The 22,109-nt window shown below is 39.5% G+C and overlaps 1 protein-coding gene across 7 annotated transcripts in view; it reads right to left on the bottom strand.

Annotated features, from left to right (window-relative positions):
- The window catches only part of ERC2 (ELKS/RAB6-interacting/CAST family member 2), a 912,338-nt gene that overhangs the window by 487,819 nt on the left and 402,410 nt on the right, over positions 1–22,109 (bottom strand). For all 7 annotated transcript variants that reach the window (XR_011496408.1, XR_011496409.1, XR_011496406.1 and 4 more), the window contains exons 8-9: positions 10,151–10,288; positions 3,044–3,184 (exon numbers count right to left, since the gene is read on the bottom strand). Coding sequence is in view for 3 of the 7 variants with exons in the window: in XM_070492831.1 (XP_070348932.1) it covers positions 3,044–3,184; positions 10,151–10,288 (279 nt within the window). In the remaining 4 variants the exon portion in view is untranslated. The remainder of the gene's footprint in view (positions 1–3,043; positions 3,185–10,150; positions 10,289–22,109) is intronic.

The raw sequence follows: 22,109 nt of genomic DNA, 5'->3' as shown, positions 1-22,109 counted from the left end.
TAAAGTGTGCATTAGACAGAAAGGGTAAATATAGTCTTACTAAGGTAACAATAGTTGGTTCTGGCCAGGAAATTAAAGTTGGCCAGCTTACAGAACCGAGCAGGATCTAATTGCAGCAGAATCAAATGTGACCAAACGATGTGGTCAGAAAATACATGTTTCACGTCTCAAAGTCATGCTAATGATGTAAGTCCCAAGGTGGTCTTTATATGTCATGGCAAAACAGACACCCTGAACCTTCCATTTACATTTATTGCTGTCAGGTCATGCAGACTCTAAGACAAATATGAAAGAAAATACTGGCTTTAATGCTTTTTCTCCCCCAAAGGACAAATCAAGTATAAAAGAAGCATCTATTAAGTTTTTATCAAATTCCATTTCTTTAACAGAAAAATGACCAATGGTTTTTCAAACATCTTCCATAGAATCAAAGATTAAATTATATTAAAATTTAGACTAGGCTTTATGTTCCAGTCCTTTGTAAATCCAGATTCAGCGGATATAATGAGTCTCCCCAGCTCAGATATGGGGTTCCCTAAACTGTTCCATTCATCAATCACACCCAGAAATCAAGAGCTTCCCTGGATTCCAAACAATAAAGAAATGAATACTTGCATATATCACAAAATATAACTTGGTTAGCTAGGAGGGCAAGGTCCACCACCAAACAGGAAATGCTTAGCAACATCCAACTATGTGACTAAAATGTTCAGGTTTCACCCAGACTCAGACAATGTGCATCTCCTTCATATCCATTTGCAGCTTAGGAAGACAATAAGCACACAGTGGCCACTCAGTAAAGGAAGATGCCAAATATGTTACACCTGGGCTGCTTCCTGGGCATTGGAATAACCTTACTGATGAAGAGACCACCACCATCACCCAGCAAACAACCCAGCTCCTAACAACCCTCTGAGTGACAGGTTAGCCATTCTCATTTTTTATGGTCAAGAAACTGAGGCTCACTCAAGCTGAGTGTCTTCTCCAAGACCCTTCCCGAGCTACTAAACAGAGATATAGGTCTCAAACCCAGGACTCTGACTAGAATCTCAATGCTCTTGATCATATCACTCCCACAGAACTAAAAGGACCTTAGAATCCAGGCATTTTGTCATAGTGAAGATCATTATCACCCCAACTAAATTACAAGCTCCCCGCTGACAACAATTATATGTTGTTTTTCTTTATAAATTTAAAATTGCTGGGTGTGATAGCTTTATGTGTCAACTTGGCTAGGCTCTAGTCCTCAGTCATCCAATCAAACAGAATCTAGGTGTTACTGTGAAGGTATTTTATAGACGTGACTAACGTCTACATTCAGTTGACTTAAGTAAAGGAATTATACTTCACTGTCTGGGTGGACCTGATCCTATCAGTTGCAATGCCTTAGGAGCAGAACTGAGGTTTCCCCGAGAAAGAAGAAATCCCACCTGTGGACTGCAGCATCAGCTCGTGTCTGGGAGTTTCCAGTCTGCCCTTCCTAACGGCCCGCCCTAGGAATTTTGGACTTGCCTAGCCAGCCCCCATAACTATGTAAGCCAATTCCTAGCAATAAATTTCTTAATATGGTTAAATTTCTTAATACGGTTCTGTTTTTCTGGTGGAACCTTAACTGACACATCCGGCTCAGCGGCAGGCACGTTAATATACAGGAACAATAAATGTTTGCTGAAATCCTGTCTGAAATTCATACAATGTAGGCATTGTTTACAAAATTATTTTCATTTAAAGCTTATGGTTTATCATATCATCAAGATCTCTTTTCAATTAGAAGTATATTTTGAGGTGCAAACCCATGAATAACACTTGAAATCAGTGAAGAATGCTGCAAATAAGGTCAAAGCTTCTGTGCCTTCCGTCATATACCGACCACAGTCTTGACAGATCCCCCAAGTGGGTCTTAACAGTGAAATGGCAGGAAGAAGATTTACATTCTTTATTTTCATAACAAAGAAATAATCTCCTCTCTAAAAAACCAGTGGGCTTAAATTTTAGGGAATACGAACTTTGCCTCTGAGTTTCCTCAAAACTCCTATTGCTCATCACTTCTTCCCCTCCTGGATTGCTAATTTAGACGGTACTTTAATTAGTATAGAATTACCAAAACCCAAGGGCTGAGGCAACACTGTGGAACTGGGGAATGGACAGCTCTGCGGTGAGACAGCCCAGCAGGGTAAAAGGATTGTAACAGCCCAAAAGGAGATGGACACTTCCTACAGAAAAAAATAAGTGTGAAAGGATCAATTGTGGACAAGGGCATATATCTCAGAGTTTTGGAGACTGAATTAAATAATATGCATTGCTGCTTCTCGAACTTTTCCACCAAAGTATTCCTAAGTAAAGTAAAGGGTTTATAGGTACCCCTGAGAGTATAGGGGACATAGCCCAAAGATCCTCTCCATAATCCTCAAGCAAGAAATTTCTTTAAAATACATTGTTTTACTTTAAAAACATAGGTGAGATTTGTATTCTGTATCCATGTTTGCTCTAGCATAAAAATATTGTTTTAAATTATTTACCATAATGTAAAAATGATATTCCAGAAGAGCAGCCACATTTAACCTATACTTTGGTCCCGCATGGTACCACATCTCCTAACCTGGGGATATAGAATGATTCGTTTGAGAACCACAGTTGAAAGTAAAGCACTCAACACAAGGACTAGCCTATAACAGGCTCTCAATAAAGTGGAGTTGGTATTATTATTATTGATGCTGTTTTATCTCAAGCAAAAGATCACAGGACATTGCAAAAATACAGAATTCTCTAAGTCCCACAAATGTGATAAGACATCAAGAAAAGTTTCAAGGAGCTACACTGTATGCAGTTAGTAGAGTAGAGAAAATAGGCATGGGGCATCACCAAAGAAGGGAGGTACAGCAAATATTTTCCTTTGAATTCGGACAGCTTTACAAAGGAAAGACAACCATTTTCCCCAAGCCTTTACACAGTACCTCAAACGAAGTCTCTAGTCTCTTGAGGCTACCATGAATATCAATTTATCAGGGCTAGCAACATGGTTCATCTGTTTTTCCAGGCTCACCTCTTTTTCAGTCAGTTCGGCTTGTAAAGCATTGACCTTCTCTTTCAGGTCTTTGTTCTCTTTTCGGAAGGATTCTATCTCTTCTAGCCTTTCCCGATCATCTCTCTCCCGCTGTTCTTTCAAACGCTCAATTATTCTCTCCTGTAAGGCAATTGTCAAAAAGAAGAGGTGAGAACCCATCATTGTGTGTGCCAAGGCATGCTATAAAAGGGACTTATAAGCAGTAAATGTAAGAGATGCTCTAGAGGGGTCGGTCCTGTGGCCGAGTGGTTAAGTTCGCGCACTCTGCTGTGGCGGCCCCGGGTTTCACCGGTTCGGATCCTGGGTGCGGACATGGTACCGTTCATCAAGCCATGCTGAGCTGGCATTCCACATGCCACAACTAGAAGGACCCACAACTAAAAATATGCAACTATGTACCGTGGGGCTTTGGGGAGAAAGAGGAAAACTAAAATCTTAAAAAAAAAAAAAAAAAAAGAAATGCTCTACAGGAATCAGCACATACAAGATATTCAAAACTGGGTTTGTGAAGAGAGGCTGTGTATAACAGCATTTGAGAAAGACAATCATTACAGCTTTCACCTTGTTAACAATACTTAGCATGATAGGTTTGCAAGGGACCTTAATGTTCAAGCTCTTGGTTCATGGTGGTACCTGGAAAACTCCAAGAGCAATTCCAGCAGAGGGAGGCTCAGGTATCAAGACTCTAGACTTGCCAAAGCCTTGTATGGGCAAAGGGAAGAAGCAGAACCAACCTCTTGGTTCAACCCTTTTTGCTTGGCTTTCCCATTTGATGTCAAAGAACCTTTCTTGGTCTCTGAAGACTCTTCTCTCGCTAGAAAGGGGATGAAAGTAGGGCTGGACCTAGGTGCTCCACGACTTAGGACTGGGCTCACAGCGCAAAATTGAGACAAAGGAAAGAACGACCTCATTCTATAAGTGATTTTCCACTGTGTCTGCAGATGTTTATTTACTTCTATATTCTTTCAGTGGCTTCTTGGCAGTCAGTAGAGACTCTAAAACATCGCTTGAATTTGAGCAAAGTTCAAACAGCAGCTTTCCTTTATTGAGAGCTTACTACATGCTAGGTGCTGTGATGTGCTCTCATCTTGTTCTCATCACAACTATAGGGTCTGACTCAGTGCTACTGGTAGCAGTGTAGAGGTGAGGAAACCCAGGCTCAGAGAGGCTGGCTGACTCATCCAAGGTGACCAAGCTCATAAACAGAAGGCCCACCCTGGCATCCAGGGCTGTCTGAGTCTCAGCCGTGCCCATGAGACCAGACTACCACAAACATATGCCTGGAGCCACTCAAGGAGATCTGAGGACCTTTCTGCCCTTGACTTTAAAACTGAAATGAAAACACTATGCTGGTAGACATGTTTTCCAAAAATGTAGAACCTTACCAATATAAAAATAAGAACTTTCTTTTTTTAAGGAAAATTCCATTTGGGTAAAATTTGAGTTAGATATCTGAAATTTGTTTCAAATTACCCAACACATATCTGAACTTCCTTTTGGATGGCCATGTTAAAAAATATTGGTGCAAGAACTATGCTTAAGGATCTCGATATTATCTTTTATATTCTTGTAAGTGTATAGTTTTAAGACAATGCCTGATACCTAAGACAACTGTAAAACAGTGTTTGATGCAGAGGGAAGTTAGTTTGAACACTTAGCCTGTGATTTAGGATCCCCCAGAGAAGCAACTGTTCTACCCCAATGACAATAATTTATGTATCTAATCCTTTCAAGGAAAAAAAAGGGACCACTATTGTTTTGCAATTATTTAAAAACACTTTAAAATGAAGTATATTATTACAACCATGGGGGAGGAATTAGAAAAACTGAGTCTATTTATTGCCTACATTTGTTTCTTCTTGATTCCAGCTATAGTCCTACTTTACTCTGTCTGTGACATTGGGGAGTGGGTGATTATGTGATCTACAAAAGAAGGAAATACCCTTCATGCATGGTGAGTCTCTCAAGGGCTTTTAACAATTTCAGCAACGGAGCCCTGACTGCCTTTTGCCTACACTTATTGCAAAAGCATCGCGACTGGTCACCTGGCCACCAGGCCCTCTCCATCCCATCACTTCCACAACATGGCTGTTAGAGAGACATTTTTAAAGCCCCAAACTGATCATGTCACCTCACTATTTGGAAACCTTCCCAGGGATTGCTCTGGCCAAATCATGTGGCATTTATTCCCACTCGGCACCCTTCACATGGTTTTACTGCATGTCCTTCCTCCCAGCCTAGCTTTTCAAAGGGCAGCACCGGAATCCTACGACTCTTTTAACTCAGGGCTGGGCAAACTGTCTGGCATACAACAGGCAATTAAGGAGGCTGGCGTGATGGGGGCTGGCCCCGTGGCCGAGTGGTTAAGTTTGCATGCTCTGCTGCAGGCACCCCAGTGTTTTGTTGGTTCGAATCCTGGGTGCGGACATGGCACTGCTCACCAAACCACGCTGAGGCAGCGTTCCACATGCCACAACTAGAAAGACCCACAACGAAGAATATACAACTACGTACCGGGGGGCTTTGGGGAAAAAGGAAAAAAAATTTTTAAATCTTTAAAAAAAAAAAAGAGGCTGATGGAAGGAATAAGAATTCAAATTAGGGATCATCTTGGCTTCAAAGGAAAGGAAATAAAATTAAGTATGCGTGTTAACATTCAGAAGGTGTCAGAGCCATTTGCAAAGTAGGTTAATTTACTCTAAGCACTTGTACTATTGACTGGGCATCAATGACAAAAAAATCAGCAAGCACCATAATGTTTTTAAGTGTTATTGATGATTCAGTACTACAAAATATTTCTCTGTCAATCACAAAACTAATTTAAGTGTCAGCCGCACAGGGCCAGATGTCAAAAACATGTGTTAAAAGGCCCTAATATGCCATGATCTACTTGATTAACAACTAAGTTGCAGAAATTCCAACAATGTGTTCTTGTTTTAGTCTTATTTGCATTGGCAAGTGTTCCTTATGTACTCATCTGGCTCTGCACAGGTCTAATCTATTTGTGCTTTATCATGGGGCGGGAACTCAATTGCAGTGGCCTCCAGCTCTGCTATCTGCTTTTCTCAACTGCTTATCTGCTATGCAGCTACAGCAAGGCTTGGCGAGACCAGCTTTATAAATACCATGGGTTCCGTCTCTTGAGCTTCTGTATGTCAATCCCAGAATTAAGTCACACTCAACCTTAACTTGCTAAGCAGCATTCTTTTTTGCACACTCTGAATATTTGAATAAGTTCCTGGAAATTAAAAGGAATAACACACTCCCTGGGATGTAATAATCCAAGTGGAATAGTGAATAGTGTCTAATGCGTTCTATTCATCAGCCAAAAGACAGCAAACAATTAAATATTCTTATGAGTCCATGATTTTTAATTAATAATTTTATTTTTCGGCACCATGTCTTATCCCAAGGATCTGTTCAATTAAATGTAGATAAAAATGGAACTTGTGGGGGCCAGCCCTGTGGCATAATGGTTAAGTTCAGCGTGCTCCACTTTGGCAGCCCGGGTTCACAGGTTTGGATCTCCGGCACAGACCTGCACCACTTATCAGCCATGCTGTGGTGGCGACCCACATAAAAAGTGGAGGAAGATGGGCACAGATGTTAGCTCAGGGCTAATTTTCCTCAGAAAAAAAAGGGACTGGTAAAGGAAAGGCCATTAAAGGAGATTGTGATGCTGTCAAAAGCACAAAGATCAGAAGGTTTGACTTTTAGTCTCATTCCATCACCTGTAAATGGGTGGCCTTGGATTAGTCCAGGGGAGGTAAAAAAAGTCCCAACCAAGGGCCAACTTAGAGTAGAAGTGGCTTCCTGGAGTGCTGGGTTGAGAAGTTAGCTTGTGCAATAGTCGATTAATGATGTCTGCTCAGGACCCAGAAATGGGAAGTGGGGCTGCACATGTCCAAAAATTTCATTTCTGGGCAAGTCATTTCTCATCACTAAGCCCATTTCCCATCTTTCAAATGACAGAGCATGGATTTAGTGTTTCTCAAAGTGAGGTCTTCCAACCACTTGCATCAGAATCACTGGGAATGCTTGTCAAAAAGCACACATTCCTGACCCCACAGGGGAGCAGTGAATCAGAATCACTACGACATGGGACCCAGAAAACTGTATTTTAAGAAGCTCCTGAGATGATAAGATTATTTGGATACACACAGAAGTTTGATACCCACTGGAATAAATACTTAAAGTAAACCTAGTCTTCTTTGTCCCATGATAGAGAACCTTACCAGTTCTTACCCAATGCTTTTATCTGTACTGGCCAAATTCACCAGCATTCTGATTGTGGCACCTTTTGAAAATTCCCTCCAAATAAATTGCTCTGTGTTTACTTTTATTCTTCATGACTGTGAAAGGCTAAAACTCAGATGCAAATAAGGTTTGGAAACTAACACCTCACAGGCCAAAGCTGGCCCACAGAGCTATTTTGTTTGGCTTGAGATCATAATTTTTAGAAATCGGCACGTAAATGTTTTGAGACAGGTCAAGGACTCTCTAGGTTGCCATAGATGTCAGCAGTCCCTGCTGCATCACACCAAACCCACTTTCCTCATTTTTGTTCCCTGCCTGGCCCTTCAAGGCATCTAAGCTCTCCACTCCTCATCTATGGTCCCATTCAGATTTCACATGTCTGAGACTGCACATCAGCAGACAGAATAATTATTATCACAGTAGTTCCAAACGAGAATGGAACTTAGAGGTCAGCTAATTTAAATGTGCACTTTGAAGATAAGCTACTGAGAGGCCCAGAGAGGAGAAGAGGCTTGCCCCACGTGATGCAATCATCAAGTAGCAGAGACAGTCTGAGGGGACCAAACTTCCACAGACGTCACCTTGTCTTCCGGGTCATCCCCTCGGTCTCAAAGGAAGAGCCTAAATAAAAGGAGGAGTTTCAGATTTGGGAATTGTTTGGGGACTTAAACTAGAATCAATCAAATCTTAATAAGGCCAGGGAAAAAATGATAAAATCCTGCCAAGAATCCTTGACATGAAATTATATACGTTTACTTCCATAAATTTGGAGAAAGAAATCAAGAGGTACAAATAGGCTGACATCATATCACCCAAAAACTGCAAAAGGGCTACATAACCACGAACGGTTTGTGAACCAACACTCCCTCATTCAAATTTTACAAACAAAATTACTATAGAAAGCTTTGGTGATAAATTCTTGAAAATTGAAAAAAGAAGATTATCTTTTCCTGAAAAATCATCATATTTATTCTTATAAATCTTCAAATAAAATCTTTTGTCTTATAATTTAATCCTCAAGTTATAATCTTCTAAATTTTAACAGGAATATGCAGACTATCTAGCCATGGAATATGGCTCTTTTTTAGCTTCTATATTTTTAGCATAGAGCAATGTTTTTCATACTAGAGTGTACATGACAGTGACCTGCGGAACTTGCTAAAGTGCAGATTCCCAGACCCTGCTCAAGATTCTGATTCAGTAGGTAAAGATAGGGCCTAATAATTTAATTTTCAACAGGCACCTCCTCGTGATTCTGAAGTAGAAGTAAAGAAGCCTTCTTTAAGATATGCTGGCTTAGGGAACCTGGGAGCCATTTAATCTAATTCCCCTACTCCACAAATGGGAAAATTGAGGCCCTGGGAAAGAGAGTTATTTGCCCTCTGAAATCCCATGTATTTTACTTATTTACTGTCTGTCTGTCCTTCACCCCCATTAGAACCTAATCTCCATGAGAGCCAGGATTTTCACTCATTCCCTTCTCTGTGCCCATAGCAGTGCCTGTCCTGTGGCAGGGTCTCACTCAATCAATATCCACTGAGCACTGCCCCATGCAGGTATTCTACTAGGCACCTGGGGAGGGCAAGCTAACACACACAAATAATACACAAATATGGGTGTGTTGCTTGGGCTTGGAGTCTGGCAGAAAAGACCAATTAATCACACAAAAACAGATAAATGAACAGTTAGGATTATTCAATCAATACAAGAGTTCTGGGAAGTGCACAGTATTCATGAGAACATAATGGAGGATTTCACCTAGCAGCCTCCTCTGAGGAAATGATTAATAAAATAATAATAATAATAACAATAGGTATAACTTATTATACCTACTGTTCTGAACAGTTTCCATATATTAATGCATGTTCTCCAAATATAATCCACTGAGGTAGGTACCATTATTATCCCCTTTTACAAATAAAAAACTGAGGAAGTGAAAGGTTAAGTAACTTGTCCAAAGTAGCAAATGTCAAATCTAGGATTTGAAGCCAGGCAGTATGGCTCCAATATCCACAGTCTTGACTACTGTGCCATACAGCTTCTCAGGAAACTGAGCTCTCAGAAGAAGAGGAATTAAATCTGCAGAGAGTAAAGAACATTCTAGGCTCAGAAACAGCATGTGCAAAGGGTCCGAGGTGGAAGGGAACGTGGTGCACTCAAAAATCTAGAAGGCCAGCATAGCTAGAACTCAGAAAACAAAGGAAGAGAGATGGTGGGTGAGGCTGAAAAGGAAAGAAGGAAAGAAGGAAAGAAGGAAGGAAGGAAGGAAGGAAGGAAAGAGGGAAGGAAGGAAGGAAGGAAGGAAGGAAAGAGGGAAGGAAGGTGGGAAGAAAGGAAGGAAGGAGGGTGGGAAGGGAGGGAGGGAGAGAAGGTAGGAAGGGAGGAAGGAAGGAAAGAAGGAAGGAAGAGAGGAAGAATAAAAGGGAGAGAAGGAAAGAAGAAAGGAGGATAGAAGGGAGGGAGGAGTGACGCAGGCAGGAAGAGAGGTGGTTGATCAGGTAAGAGCCAGATCAGATGAAGGGCCAGGTTAACCTATTGGCCAGGTTAAGGATTTCAGTCTTTAATCATCCTAAGAATAATGACAAGCTAGTGAAGGTTTTTAAGCAGGGTCAAGGGTGATATGATCAGGTTTGCATTGCAAAAAATTGCCCCTGGCTTCAGTGTGCCAAGTCTGCTGAAGAGGGCTAGCATGGAAGTGGGAGGCCTAGCGGGGACTGAGGGTAGTGTGAGCACATAGAGAAAAGCAGGCACATTTAAATGCATTTGGATCATCTCCTCCCAGCCATGTTTCCCAAATCCTGATATGCCCCCTTTTCAGTCCAAGCTCACCTTCTCTGACAAGGCCTCCTCAAGTGTTGCTAGTGCAGTATCTGTGTTACTGGAATCCGTCTGCAAGGACTTCACTCTGTCCTTCAGATTGGTCAGTTGCTTGTCTTTATCCCTAAGTTGTTCTTGCAAATTTTCAATCTGAAAATAAAGATCACCATATTTAATATATATGTTATTCCATATCCAAGGCCAAAATTCCTGAAGAGGACCTGTTTAAAAAAAATAGACCCAAGATTATGGATATTGTCAGTATTACGAGGTTACGCTGACTTACAACCAAGGCCACTTTGATGAGACCATCATCCTTCCATGTAACTCAACTTTGCGTTTAAATGGAGACATAGATGAGTGGAATATCTCCCTTTATACAAATGCAAGCCCTTCAGATATATAAGCACTATTATCTCTGTCTAATTCTATCTAGGTCTCAAGTCCATAAACCTAACCTTGGTACAGTGCATCAGAGAAATGCGTCATGTAGGATTTCTTCATTCAACGAGCAGACATTGGGTCTGTCAGGTGCCCATTCTGCACCAAGTATCATATCAGTATATGGCAGAACCTATGTAGTCATTCACTCACTCCTTTATTCAGTATTAAACTTTGTGATATGCAAAATGTTGTCAAGTGCTTTTTTCAAAGTAACCACATGAAAAGCCAAGTAGGTTATCACCAGTAGACTGTTAATGGGAAGAACTTGTGATATAAATCAAATGTAACAAGTACTAAACACTCCATTTGGCAACTAAGTCATGTGCTGGCAACCAACCAGCCACTTTTATCCGCTATCTGCAGCCTGAAATAAACACGCCAAATAGCTGATTATAACGCCTGCCCATGAGCAGCAGCAAGCACCTTCTCCTGGGCATTGCCTACACTATCGTTCATGTTTTTATTCTCTGCTTTCAAACCACGTATTTCTTATCTAAAGATTAAAAAAAAAAGCCCCACTGTACAAACAATTTACTCGTATTAAGGGTTTTAAAATGACAAGGAAAAAAAGCAGTACAACTCTAAGATAAGTCCATTCAAAATATTTGTACTCTGCACCCAGGCTTTCTCAGGAAATCATTCCAAATGCATGTTTCACAATGAGTGACTCAAACAAATTTTTGGATTACTTTTCTCATTTAGCATGAATCTTGAATGGCAGTACAAATAACGGCAGTAGTAGCAGCAATAATGAGGAGGAGGAGAGGGTGACAGTGGAGGTGGCAACAGTAGCAGCAGCAAAATAGCTCTGAATGCAAAGGCAGTGACCCTGCTGACCGTCAACAGCAAGACATGGGACTCAGCTAATTTTTCCAGTGGTTCCAATGGACGTAGGCTAACAGAGATGGACATTTCCTCTTTCTTTCCTTCCTTCCGTCCTTCTTCCTTCCTTTTTTGCCTATGTACCTTTTCAATAAGACATGTTTTCTGCCTTGAGACAGACATCCTGGAAACTCAGGTTATAGGTCAAATAATTATCCTTCTCCTTCATCAAAATGCAATGTATTCATACCCAGCTACCACTGTAAGAGCTCACTGCCCCTCTATCAAAAACACAGGAACTCAAAAGGCATAATCACCTGCAGTCAAAACAAAGGCTTCCTCCACTCCAGACAAGGGTTCACGTGGTTACACCCCACCATAAGCAAACAAAGGAGTGCGCAAGGATATGGATGGTTACGTGTCAGAATGGCAGTCGTTATACAGAAGCAGCCAGCAACTGAGAGGACTGATTCTTCACACAGAGTGTGTGTTATTATTTTGAGTACAACCAAATCCACGGACATATCTGTGTACACATATCTGTGCAAATCCATATGGTTCCAAGCAAACAGATTAAGCAGCCCCTGTCCACCCTGGGAGACAGTGCCCTGGACAGGACAGAGAGGACTTTCTCTCAGGGCTTCAGCCCTGGGGCAGTGGTAGACGCTGATTTCAAGGGACTTTGGGCACTGGAAATAGAGGCTAAAGAAGACTGGCTGTGAGCCTGTGTAAGACTCCCTCGGGCCTCCCCAAATAACCAGTAAGACTGAAGAGGTTGAGGGTCAGGGGTCCTACTGTACGCAGGTAGTAGCTAAGAGCTGGAGAAATGTAGGCAGGTGAGATCTGGGGACATACAAGTGACATATCTATTTATCCCACATCTAAGCGCCCAGCAGAAGAGCCAAGGGTACCAGAGACAAGAATGACTAACAGAACTGGAATTGGGGGGGCCGGCCCGGTGGCAAAGTGGTTAAGTCCGCAGGTTCAGCTTCAGCGGCCGGGGGTTCACTGGTTCAGATCCCGGGTGCAGACATGGCACCGCTTGGCATGCCATGCTGAGGCAGGTGTCCCACATATAAAGTAGAGGAAGATGGGCACGGATATTAGCTCAGGGCCAGTCTTCCTCAGTGAAAAGAGCAGGATTGGCAGCAGTTAGCTCAGGGCTAATCTTCCTCAAAAAAAAAGAAAAAAAGAACTGGAATTGGAGACATTTGTAGAGCTAGGGATGCACCACTTGAAGAAATGTTGCACCAAGATTGCCAAGAATGATTCTTAACAAATACAAGGTGAAAGAACGGTTTGGTGAATATAGTCTCTCGTGTAAATAAAAAAAGATAAATGTGTGTCTATAGATCTATTTTTTTATTTACACAAGAGACTATATTCACCAAACCATTCTGCATGTGCACATATGTGGCTACTGAAATACATTTTTTTTCTGGAAAAAAAAATCACATAAGTTTTAACAGTGTTTAACTTTGGGGAAAGGGTCTAGGGTTCAGGAAGTGGAAGAGAACTTTTGTTTTTCAATTTTGTACATTTCTGTAGTTTTCTGCTTGAACTTTATAACCTTGTGGGTGTTATTCATCTTTAATGCCAACCAGGATTATCTGGTCAGTGAGATTATGGGTTAATTTTAGCTTTTATTTCTATATTAAAATAATAAATATTACATACATGAGTAAATAGTAAATAAATAAATAACATAAACGCCTACTTAAAACTAAATTGTCCAAGTTACCAGCAATTACAGACTGTTGGTAAATTTAAACCATTATGCAAGTATTTAAAATCATGTTTGCATACAGTTGTTAACTAAATGGAAATAGTAGAACGATATGCAGGAAAAAAGCAGAATGTAAAATAATATGACATTTCTTTGTAAAAGAAAAATTCTTGCATAGAACAAAAATATATATAAAAAGGAACTCACTAAAATATCCTTATTTGGTAATGGTGTGATGAATGATTTTACTTTCCTTCTTTATACTTTCCTGCATCTGCCAACTTGTTTTCCTTGAGCATAATAAACAAAATAAAAGATATTTAAGACTAACTACAAAATACCAGAATGGTTCTTTAAATGTGTTTTGAACAGTAAGCTTGTTTTTTAAAAGGACTCGTTACAGGAGGAAATACTCCTCTGTTACTCCAAGACTCAATTGTTAAAATTTAAATTTTAGGAGACTGGAGTAAATGTAAAATTCTGTATCTTTAAAAATATGTATTATACAGCTTTCTCGTGTTCACAAATGACTATGACGTTTACAAGAAAAAGGTGTTTGGAACCTTTTTCTTCAAAGGGTGAGGTTGTGCAAGGTTCAAATAGCAGGTGTTGGAAAATTAGCAAATTGAAAACCAGGGTTAGGATGGGGAGGTTTGGGGTGTAAAGTGAGGACTTCTTGAGAAATTTCACAGGCTGCAAAAAATGGAATCCACCTTAGCAACACAGACAACTCACTGGTCACTGTGACTTGACAAAATAAGAGATGGGCCTGAGCACAGGGTTGTCTTTGCCCTTGAACTGAGCTGCCTGTCCATCAGGGTTGGGCAGACTCAGAAGGAGTCAGTTTTGCTGAAGCAATACATGTACCTTCCAGAGCAGACCACTGGAGAGGGGGTAGGGGTTGAGGAGAGCTCAGGCCCTGGAGGTCACCGGAAAGCCCTAATCCTAATGGTTTCAAGCTGACTTCTGAAGCTCCGGGCCTGCCAAGCCTGAGGAGGGCCAATGCCCAGAGGGAGCTTTTGTGTGAGTTTTCACACAGGCTTAGTCCCCAGTGTGAGAGTGGTCATTGACTAGACAGCGGCAGCCTCTTTGACTCCACATCTGCTTCCTCTCTCATTTGGTCTCCAAGCTGCAGCCGAGTAACTTTCCTATTACACAGATCTGACTGTCTGACTTCCTGTCTCAGAACTCTTCAGTGACTCCTCATTGCCCTCAAGATGAAGCCAAAACTCCCTGTCATCTTACATGAGGTCCTCCACAGGAAGGCGCATCTGAACGTCCACTATCCATCCCGCAGCCAAGCCCCAGCCTTGCCAAACCGCTCCTACTGCCTCCCAGGACCAGGCTCTTGTACAGCCTCCCCATATTTGCCTATCCACTTCCTCTGCTTGGAACATCTTCCCACCCCAATTTTTCACCTGTTGAGTCCTACTCAAACCTTTAGTTATCAACATATTCCTCCTCCAGGAAGCCTTCTCTGATCCCCACAAGCCTAGGCTAAGCCTCCTTCTCTGCACTTTCCACACACTTTTAAAATTGCCTCTTTCTTTGTCTGTCTCCACAACATGGCCGAGGGCTCCATTAAGACAAGAGCTCTGTCATACTCACTGCTGTATTTCTGGCCAGAGCACCCAACTGGGTTGACAACACCACACATTTATTTATTGAATGAATGAAAGAAGGAAAGAAGGAACCCTAAAAAGAGTGTCTGGGATAAAAGAGAAGACCAGAGCAGCTAATAGTTGAGTCCCTTCAGCCCTGGCATTCTACAAAGAAGAAATTAAAAGCAATGGAGAAGGTCTCCATATAGCCACAGAGTACCTAAAATACACTTAGGCATATTTATGCTTTCAAATATTGCCCAAAGGTATCTTTTTGGTTGTTTTCTTTATAGCGTTCTGAAATTCAGTTACTAAAAAAATTACTTTTCTCCATAACACATATCTCTATATTTTGTGTTATCCACATCTAGGGTATCAAAGTTATTAGCTGAATCAACAGAAACAACTCAGTCTGGTTTAAGCAGAAAAAGAGGGGGATTCGCAAAACCACCAGAAAGGCTGGAGAACCAGGGTCAGGGAAAACAGCCTGGAACAACATCCAAAGTGCTGATGCAATTGGTCTAGTGCAGATGCTGTTGCCCAGCTGCTAAATACCAGAAACTGAGGTTCATAGCACCAACCCAGTTGCAACTGACCACTGAACCCCACTGCTAGCCCTCCAGTTGTGGTGCCCATGGCCTTGACCTCGCAATCACTGCAGCAGAGAGTCTCTCACATTCCCAACATCCCAACAACTCTCGGGCAGATACACCTAATGAGCAGAGCTCAGCTAAGGCACACAGCCCGACTGCCAGGGAGGCTGAGAAACCAAATGTTGACATTTTTACCTTCCATTGTGAGAGATCCTTCATAAGATCAGAAGAAAGTTCAGAGTACAAGTAGCCCCCAAAAAGGACCCATATCCATAATACCCAGAGAGAGCCATGGTGTTAGCTCCCGAATCAGCAAACTGTACCATCCTGAAACAAGTTCTCTGAACTTCCTCTTTCTCTCAAGTTCCTACAGGCCTACTGGCTAAGGTTTAACTCAGACACTTGTCCAAACGTGGTCCATGCAACTCTTCAGTCTGTGATAAGATAACAGAAATCACAGGTGACTTCATATCACACCAAAATTCAAGAACATGATTGATGGACTTGTCACCTTGAATAGTGTATAGACAAATGGAGATGTTTTTGAACTCACGTGTCACATGTGGCCAGAACCACACTGTGATCATACATGCTTGAACCATATATCATTCCATGACAGATTGGATATTTAAAAAAAGAAATAGGTTGCTTGGGAGGAATGAATTTGTAGGCCTGCTAATCTCTCACAATGCTTCAGAATACCTTTTCTTTTCCTTTATTTTATTGCGGTAAAATATACAAAACATAACATTTACTATCTTACCCAATTTTTAAGTGCATAGTGCAGTAGTATTAAATACCTTCATAATGTTGTGTAACCATCACCATCATCCATCTCTGAAACTCTTTTCATCTTGGAAAACTGAAACTATATCTATTAAATAATTTTCCATTCCCTCCTACCCCAGCCCCTGACAACTACCATTCCACTTTCCGTCTCTTACTTTGACTACCCTAGATACTTCATATAAGTGAAATCATACAGTATTTGTCTTTTTGTGATTGGCTTATTTCACTTAGTATAATGTCCTCAAGGTTCCTCCACATTGTAGCATACGTCAGAATTTCATTCCTCTTTAAAACTGAGTAATATTCCATTGTGTATACATATATATATATATATCGTATTTTGCTTATCCAACCATCCACTGATGGATTCTTGAGTTGCTTACACATTTTAGCTATTGTGAATAACGCTGCTTTGAACATGAGTGTACAAATATCCCTTTGACACTCTGCTTTCAATTCTTTTGGGTATATGCCCAGAAGTGGGATTGCTGGATCATGTGGTAGTTCTATTTGTAATTTTTGAGGAACCACCATACTGTTTTCCACAGTAGCTGTACCGTTTCACATTCCCACCAACAGTGCACAAGAGTTTCTACACATCTTGGCCAACACTTGCTATTTTCTGGTTTTTTTGGCAATAGGCATCCTAATGGGTGTAAGGTGGTATCTCATTATAGTTTTGATTTGCCTTTCCCTAATGATCAATAATGTTGAGTGATCTTTTCATGTGTTTTTTATTTTGCCATCTGTATATCTTCTTTGGAGAAATGTTTATTCAAGTTCTTTGCCAATTTTTGAATCAGATTGATTTTTGTTGTTGAGTTTTAAGTCTCTATATATTTTGTGTATTAACCAGTTATACAATTTACAAATATCTTCCATTCTGTGGGTTGCCTTTTTACTCTGCTGATATTGTCTTTTGATGCACAATTTTTAAAATTTTCATGAAGTCCAATTTGTTTATTTTTTCTTTTATTGCCTCTGCCTTTGGTGTCATATCCAAGATATCATTGCCAATGCTGTGACACTTTTGTCCATGTTTTCTTCTAAGAGTTTAAGTGTTACATTTAGGTCTTTGATCCATTTTGAGTTACTTTTTATATATGGTGTTAGGTAAGGGTCCAACTCCATTATGTTGCATGTGGATATCTAGTTTTCTTCCCCAGTACCACGTGTTGAAAAGACTATCATTTCCCCATTGAATGGTCTTAGCACCCCTATAAAAAATCATTTAACTATAAATGCAAGGGTTTATTTCTGAGTTATCTACTCTGTTCCTTTGGTCTATATATCTGTCTGTACACCCGTACCACACTGTTTTAATATAGCATTGTAGTAAGTTTTGCAATCAGGAAGTGTGAGTATTCCAGCTTTGTTCTTCATTTTAACGACTGTTTTGGCTAGTCAGGGTCCCTTTGAGATTGTATATGAATTTTATGATAGGTTTTTCTATTTCTGCAAAAAATATCATTGGGATTTTGATAGGGATTGCACTGAATCTGTAGATCACTTTGGATAGTATTGATTTCTTAACAATATTGTCTCCCAATCCATGAGCACGGAATGTATTTCTGTTTATTTATGTCATTTCAGCAATATTTTGCAGTTTTCATTGTACAAGTCTTTCACCCTCTTGGTTAAGTTAATTCCTAAGTATTTTATTCTTTTTGACGCTATTGTAAATGGAATTGTTTTCTTAATTTCCTTTCTAGATTGTTCATCACTAGTATACGGAAATACAACTGAATTTTGTGTGTTGAATTTGTATCCTACCACTTTGTTGCATTCATTTATTAGTGTCAACAGTTTTTTGTGGAATCTTTAGGGTTTTCTATATATAAGATCATACCATTTTCAAACAGAGAGAATTTTACTTCTTCCTTTTCATTTCTTTCTATTGCCTAATTGCTCTAAAACTTCCAATACTATGTTGAACAGAAGTGGTGAAAATGGGCATCCTTGCCTTGTTCCTGATCTCACAGGAAAAGTTTTCAGTCTTTCACCATTGGGTATGATGTTTACTGTGGGTTTTTCATATATGGCTTTTATTATTTTGAGGTAGCTTCCTTCTATTCCTAGCTTTTGGAATTTTTTTAACATGAAAGGATGCTGAATTTTGTCAAATATTTCTTCTGCATCAATTGAGATGATTGTGTGGTTTTTTCCTTTCATTCTGTTAACATGGTGTATTACATTGATTTTTTTTTATGTTGAACCATCTTGTATTCCAGGAATAAATCCCACTTGGTCACAGTGTAGAATCTTTTTAATATTCTGCAAAATTTGGTTTACCAGCATTTTGTTGAGGACTTTTGCATCAATGTCATAAAGGATATTGGTCTGTAGTGTTTTTCTTTTCCTTAGTGTTTTTGTCTGGCTTTGGTATCCGGGTAATGCTGGCCTCATAGAATTAATTAGGAAGTGTTCCCTTTTCTTCAGTTTTAGGAAGAGGTTTTTAAAGACTGGTATTAGTTCCTCTTTAAATGATTGGTAACTTTACCACTGAAACCATCAAGCCCATGGTTTTCTTTGTTAGAAGATTTTTGATTCCTGATTCAATCTCCTTACTAGTTATACATCTGTTCAGATTTTCCATTTCTTCATAATTTAGTCTTAGTAGGTTTTGTGTTTCTAGAAATTTGGCTATTTCATCTAAATTACCAATTTGTTGACATACAATTGTTCATAGTACTCTCTTAGAATTCTTTTTATTTCTGTAGAATCAATAGTAATGTCCCCAATTTCATTTCTAGTTTTAGTAATTTGAGCTTTCTCTCTTTTGCTTCTTAGTCCACCTAGTTAAAGATTTGTCAATTTTGTTGATCTTTTCAAAGAAACTTTTCATTTCACTGATTTTCTCTATTGTTTTTCTTGTCTCTATTTCATTTATTTCTATTCTAATCTTAATTATTTTCCTCCTTGTGCTAACTTTAGGTTTAGCTTTTCTCTTTCCAGTTCTTTAAGTTGCACAGTTAGGATGTTGATTTGAAATTTTTCTTGTTTTTTAATGTAAGCATTTATAGCTATAAACTTCCCCCTTAGTACTGCTTTCTCTGCATTCCACAAGTTTTGGTATGGTTTTTCATTTTCATTACTAAGGATTTTCTAATTTCCCTTATGATTTCTGTTTTTATACATTGGTTGTTTAAGAATGTGTTGTTTAATTTCCATGAATTTGTGAATTTTTCCGTTTTTCTTCTGTTATTGATTTCTAACTTCATCCTGTCATGGTCAGGGAAGATACTTTGTATGATATCCATCTGTTTAAATCTATCAAGGCTTAATCTGTGGGCTAACATACAGTCTATACTGGAAAATGTCCCATGTGCACTTGAGACGAATGCATATGCTGTTGTCAGGCAGAGTGTTTTGAATATGGCTGTTAGATCTCACTGGTTTATTGTGTTAAGTCCTCTATCTCCCCACTTATCTTCTCTCAGGCTGTTCCATTACTGAGAGTGGGATACTGAAGGCTTCAACTATTATTGCAGAACTGTCTTCGTCTCCCTTTCGTTCTGTCAGTTTTTGCTTCATGTATTTTGTGGGTCTATCATTAGGCACATAAAAGTTTATGATTGTTATATCTTCTTGTTGTTTTGAACTTTCCATTAATTTCTAATGCCTTTCTTTGTCTCTCATAAACTTTTTTGATTTAAAGTCTATTTTTTCCGATATTAGTATAACCACCCTGCTCTCTTTCAGTTACTATTTGCATGGAATGTATTTTTCCATCCCTTCACTTTCAACCTATTTGTGTCTTTGGATCTAAAGTGAGTCTCCTGTAGACAGCATATAGTTAAATTGTGGGGTTTAAAAAAATCCATTCTGCCAATCTCTATCTTTCAATTTCTATCTCCAATTAAACTTGGAGAGTTTAATCTATCCACATTTACAGTAATTAGCAAAAAGGAGGGACTTACTTCTGTCATTTTGTTATTTGTTTTCTATATACCTTATAACTTTTTTGTCCCTCATTTCCTGCATTACTATCTTCTTTCATGCTTAGTTGATTTTTTGTAGTGAAATGTTTAAATTCTTTTATCAATTTATTTTGTGTATATTTATAGCTATTTTCTTTGTGGTTACTATGGGGATTACATTTACCATTCTTAAGTTATAACACTTAATTTGAATTCATACCAGCTTAGCTTCAATAACATACAAAACTCTGCTCTTTCATAGCTCTGTCCCCACTCCTTTCAGTTGTTGATGCCACAAAATTACATTTTTATACATTGTGTGCCCCAAAACACAAACTAATAATTCTTTTAAGCGCATTAGTCTCTTAAATTATGTAGAAAACAGAACACGGAGTTACAAACCAAAGTTACAATAACATTAGTTTTTAGACTAATAATTTTAAAAAATATATTAGTCTTTTAAATCATGTAGAAAACAAAAAGTAGAATTACAAACCATTATTACAATAATACTAGCTTTTATAATTTTCCATGTATTTACTTTTATTGAGATCTTTAGTTCTTCATACAGCTTCGAATTACCCCCTGGTGTCCTTTCATTTCATCCTGTAGGATACCCCTGAGCAGGGCAGGTCTAGTGTTAATGCACTCCCACAGCTTTTGTTTATCTGGGATTATCTTAATATCTCCCTCACTCTTTTTTTGTTTTGTTTTGTTTTTTGTTTTTTTTGGAGGAAGATTAGCCCTCAGCTAACTACTGCCAGTCCTCCTCTTTTTGCTGAGGAAGCCTGGCTCTGAGCTAACATCCGTGCCCATCTTCCTCTAGTTTATACGTGGGACGCCTACCACAGCATGGCTGCCAAGCAGTGCCATGTCCGCACCTGGGATCCGAACCAGCGAACCCCGGGCCGCCGAGAAGCGGAACGTGCGAACTTAACTGCTGCGCCACCGGGCCGGCCCCAATATCTCCCTCACTCTTGAAGAACAGTTTTGTTGAATATATAGAATTCTTGGTTCACAGGTATTTTTCTTTTAGCACTTTGAATATATTGGCCCATTTTCTTCTGGCCTGCAAAGTTTCTCATTAGAAATCTGCTTATAATCTTACTTAGGATCTCTTGTAAGTGACAAGTCACTTCTCTCTTGCTTTCAAGATAGTCTCTTTGTCTTCGGATTTCAAAAGTTCAATTATAGTGTGTCTTGGTGTGCCCCTTTCAGAATTCATTGAGCTTTGTGGATGTTTCTGTTCATGTCCTTAAACAAATTTGGAAGATTTCAGCCATTATTTTTTCAAATATTCTCTTTGCCTTTTTCTCTCTCTCTTCCCCTTCTGGGACTCCCACAATATGTGTGTTGGTCTACTTGATGTTGTCCCATAGGTCATCAGGCTCTATTCACTTTTCTTCAATCGTTTTTCATTCTGTTCTTTAGAATCAATACTTTCCATTGTCCTATCTTCAAGTTTGTTGACTCTTCTGTCAGCTCAAAGCTGCCTTTGAATTCTTTTTAGTGAATTTTTCATTTCAGTTATTGTAATTTTCAGCTCCAGAATTTCCTTTTGGTTTCTTTTTAGGCTTTCTATCTTTTTATTGATATTTCCACTTTGTTCATACATCATTCACTTGATTTTCTCCACATCTTCCTTTCTTTGAGCAGTTTTTTTTCTTTTGCTGGGAAAGATTCACCCTGAGTTAACATCTGTTCCCAAAATTCCTCTCTCTTTTTTTTTCCCCTCCCCAAAGCCCCAATACATAGTTGTATATTCTAGTTGTTAAGTCCTTCTGCTTATTCCATGTGAGCCACTGCCACAGTATGGCTACTGAGAGACAAATGGTGTGGTTCCATGCCCAGGAACGAAACCTGGGTCGCCAAAGTAGAGTGCACTGAACTTTAACCACGAGGCCATCAGGGCTGGCTCTCTTTGAGTATCTTTAAGACAGTTGTTTTAAAGTCTTTGTCTAATAGGTTTGCCATCAGGTCTTTCTCAGGGACAGTTTCTGTTGATTCATTTCTTTCCTTTGAATAGGCCATACTTTCTTATTTCTCTACATGCTTTCTGATTTTTTTTGTTGCAAA

Source organism: Equus asinus, chromosome 21, assembly GCF_041296235.1.
Source record: "Equus asinus isolate D_3611 breed Donkey chromosome 21, EquAss-T2T_v2, whole genome shotgun sequence".
NCBI classification, from domain to species: domain Eukaryota; kingdom Metazoa; phylum Chordata; class Mammalia; order Perissodactyla; family Equidae; genus Equus; species Equus asinus.
This window is presented reverse-complemented; position numbering and strand designations above follow the sequence as displayed.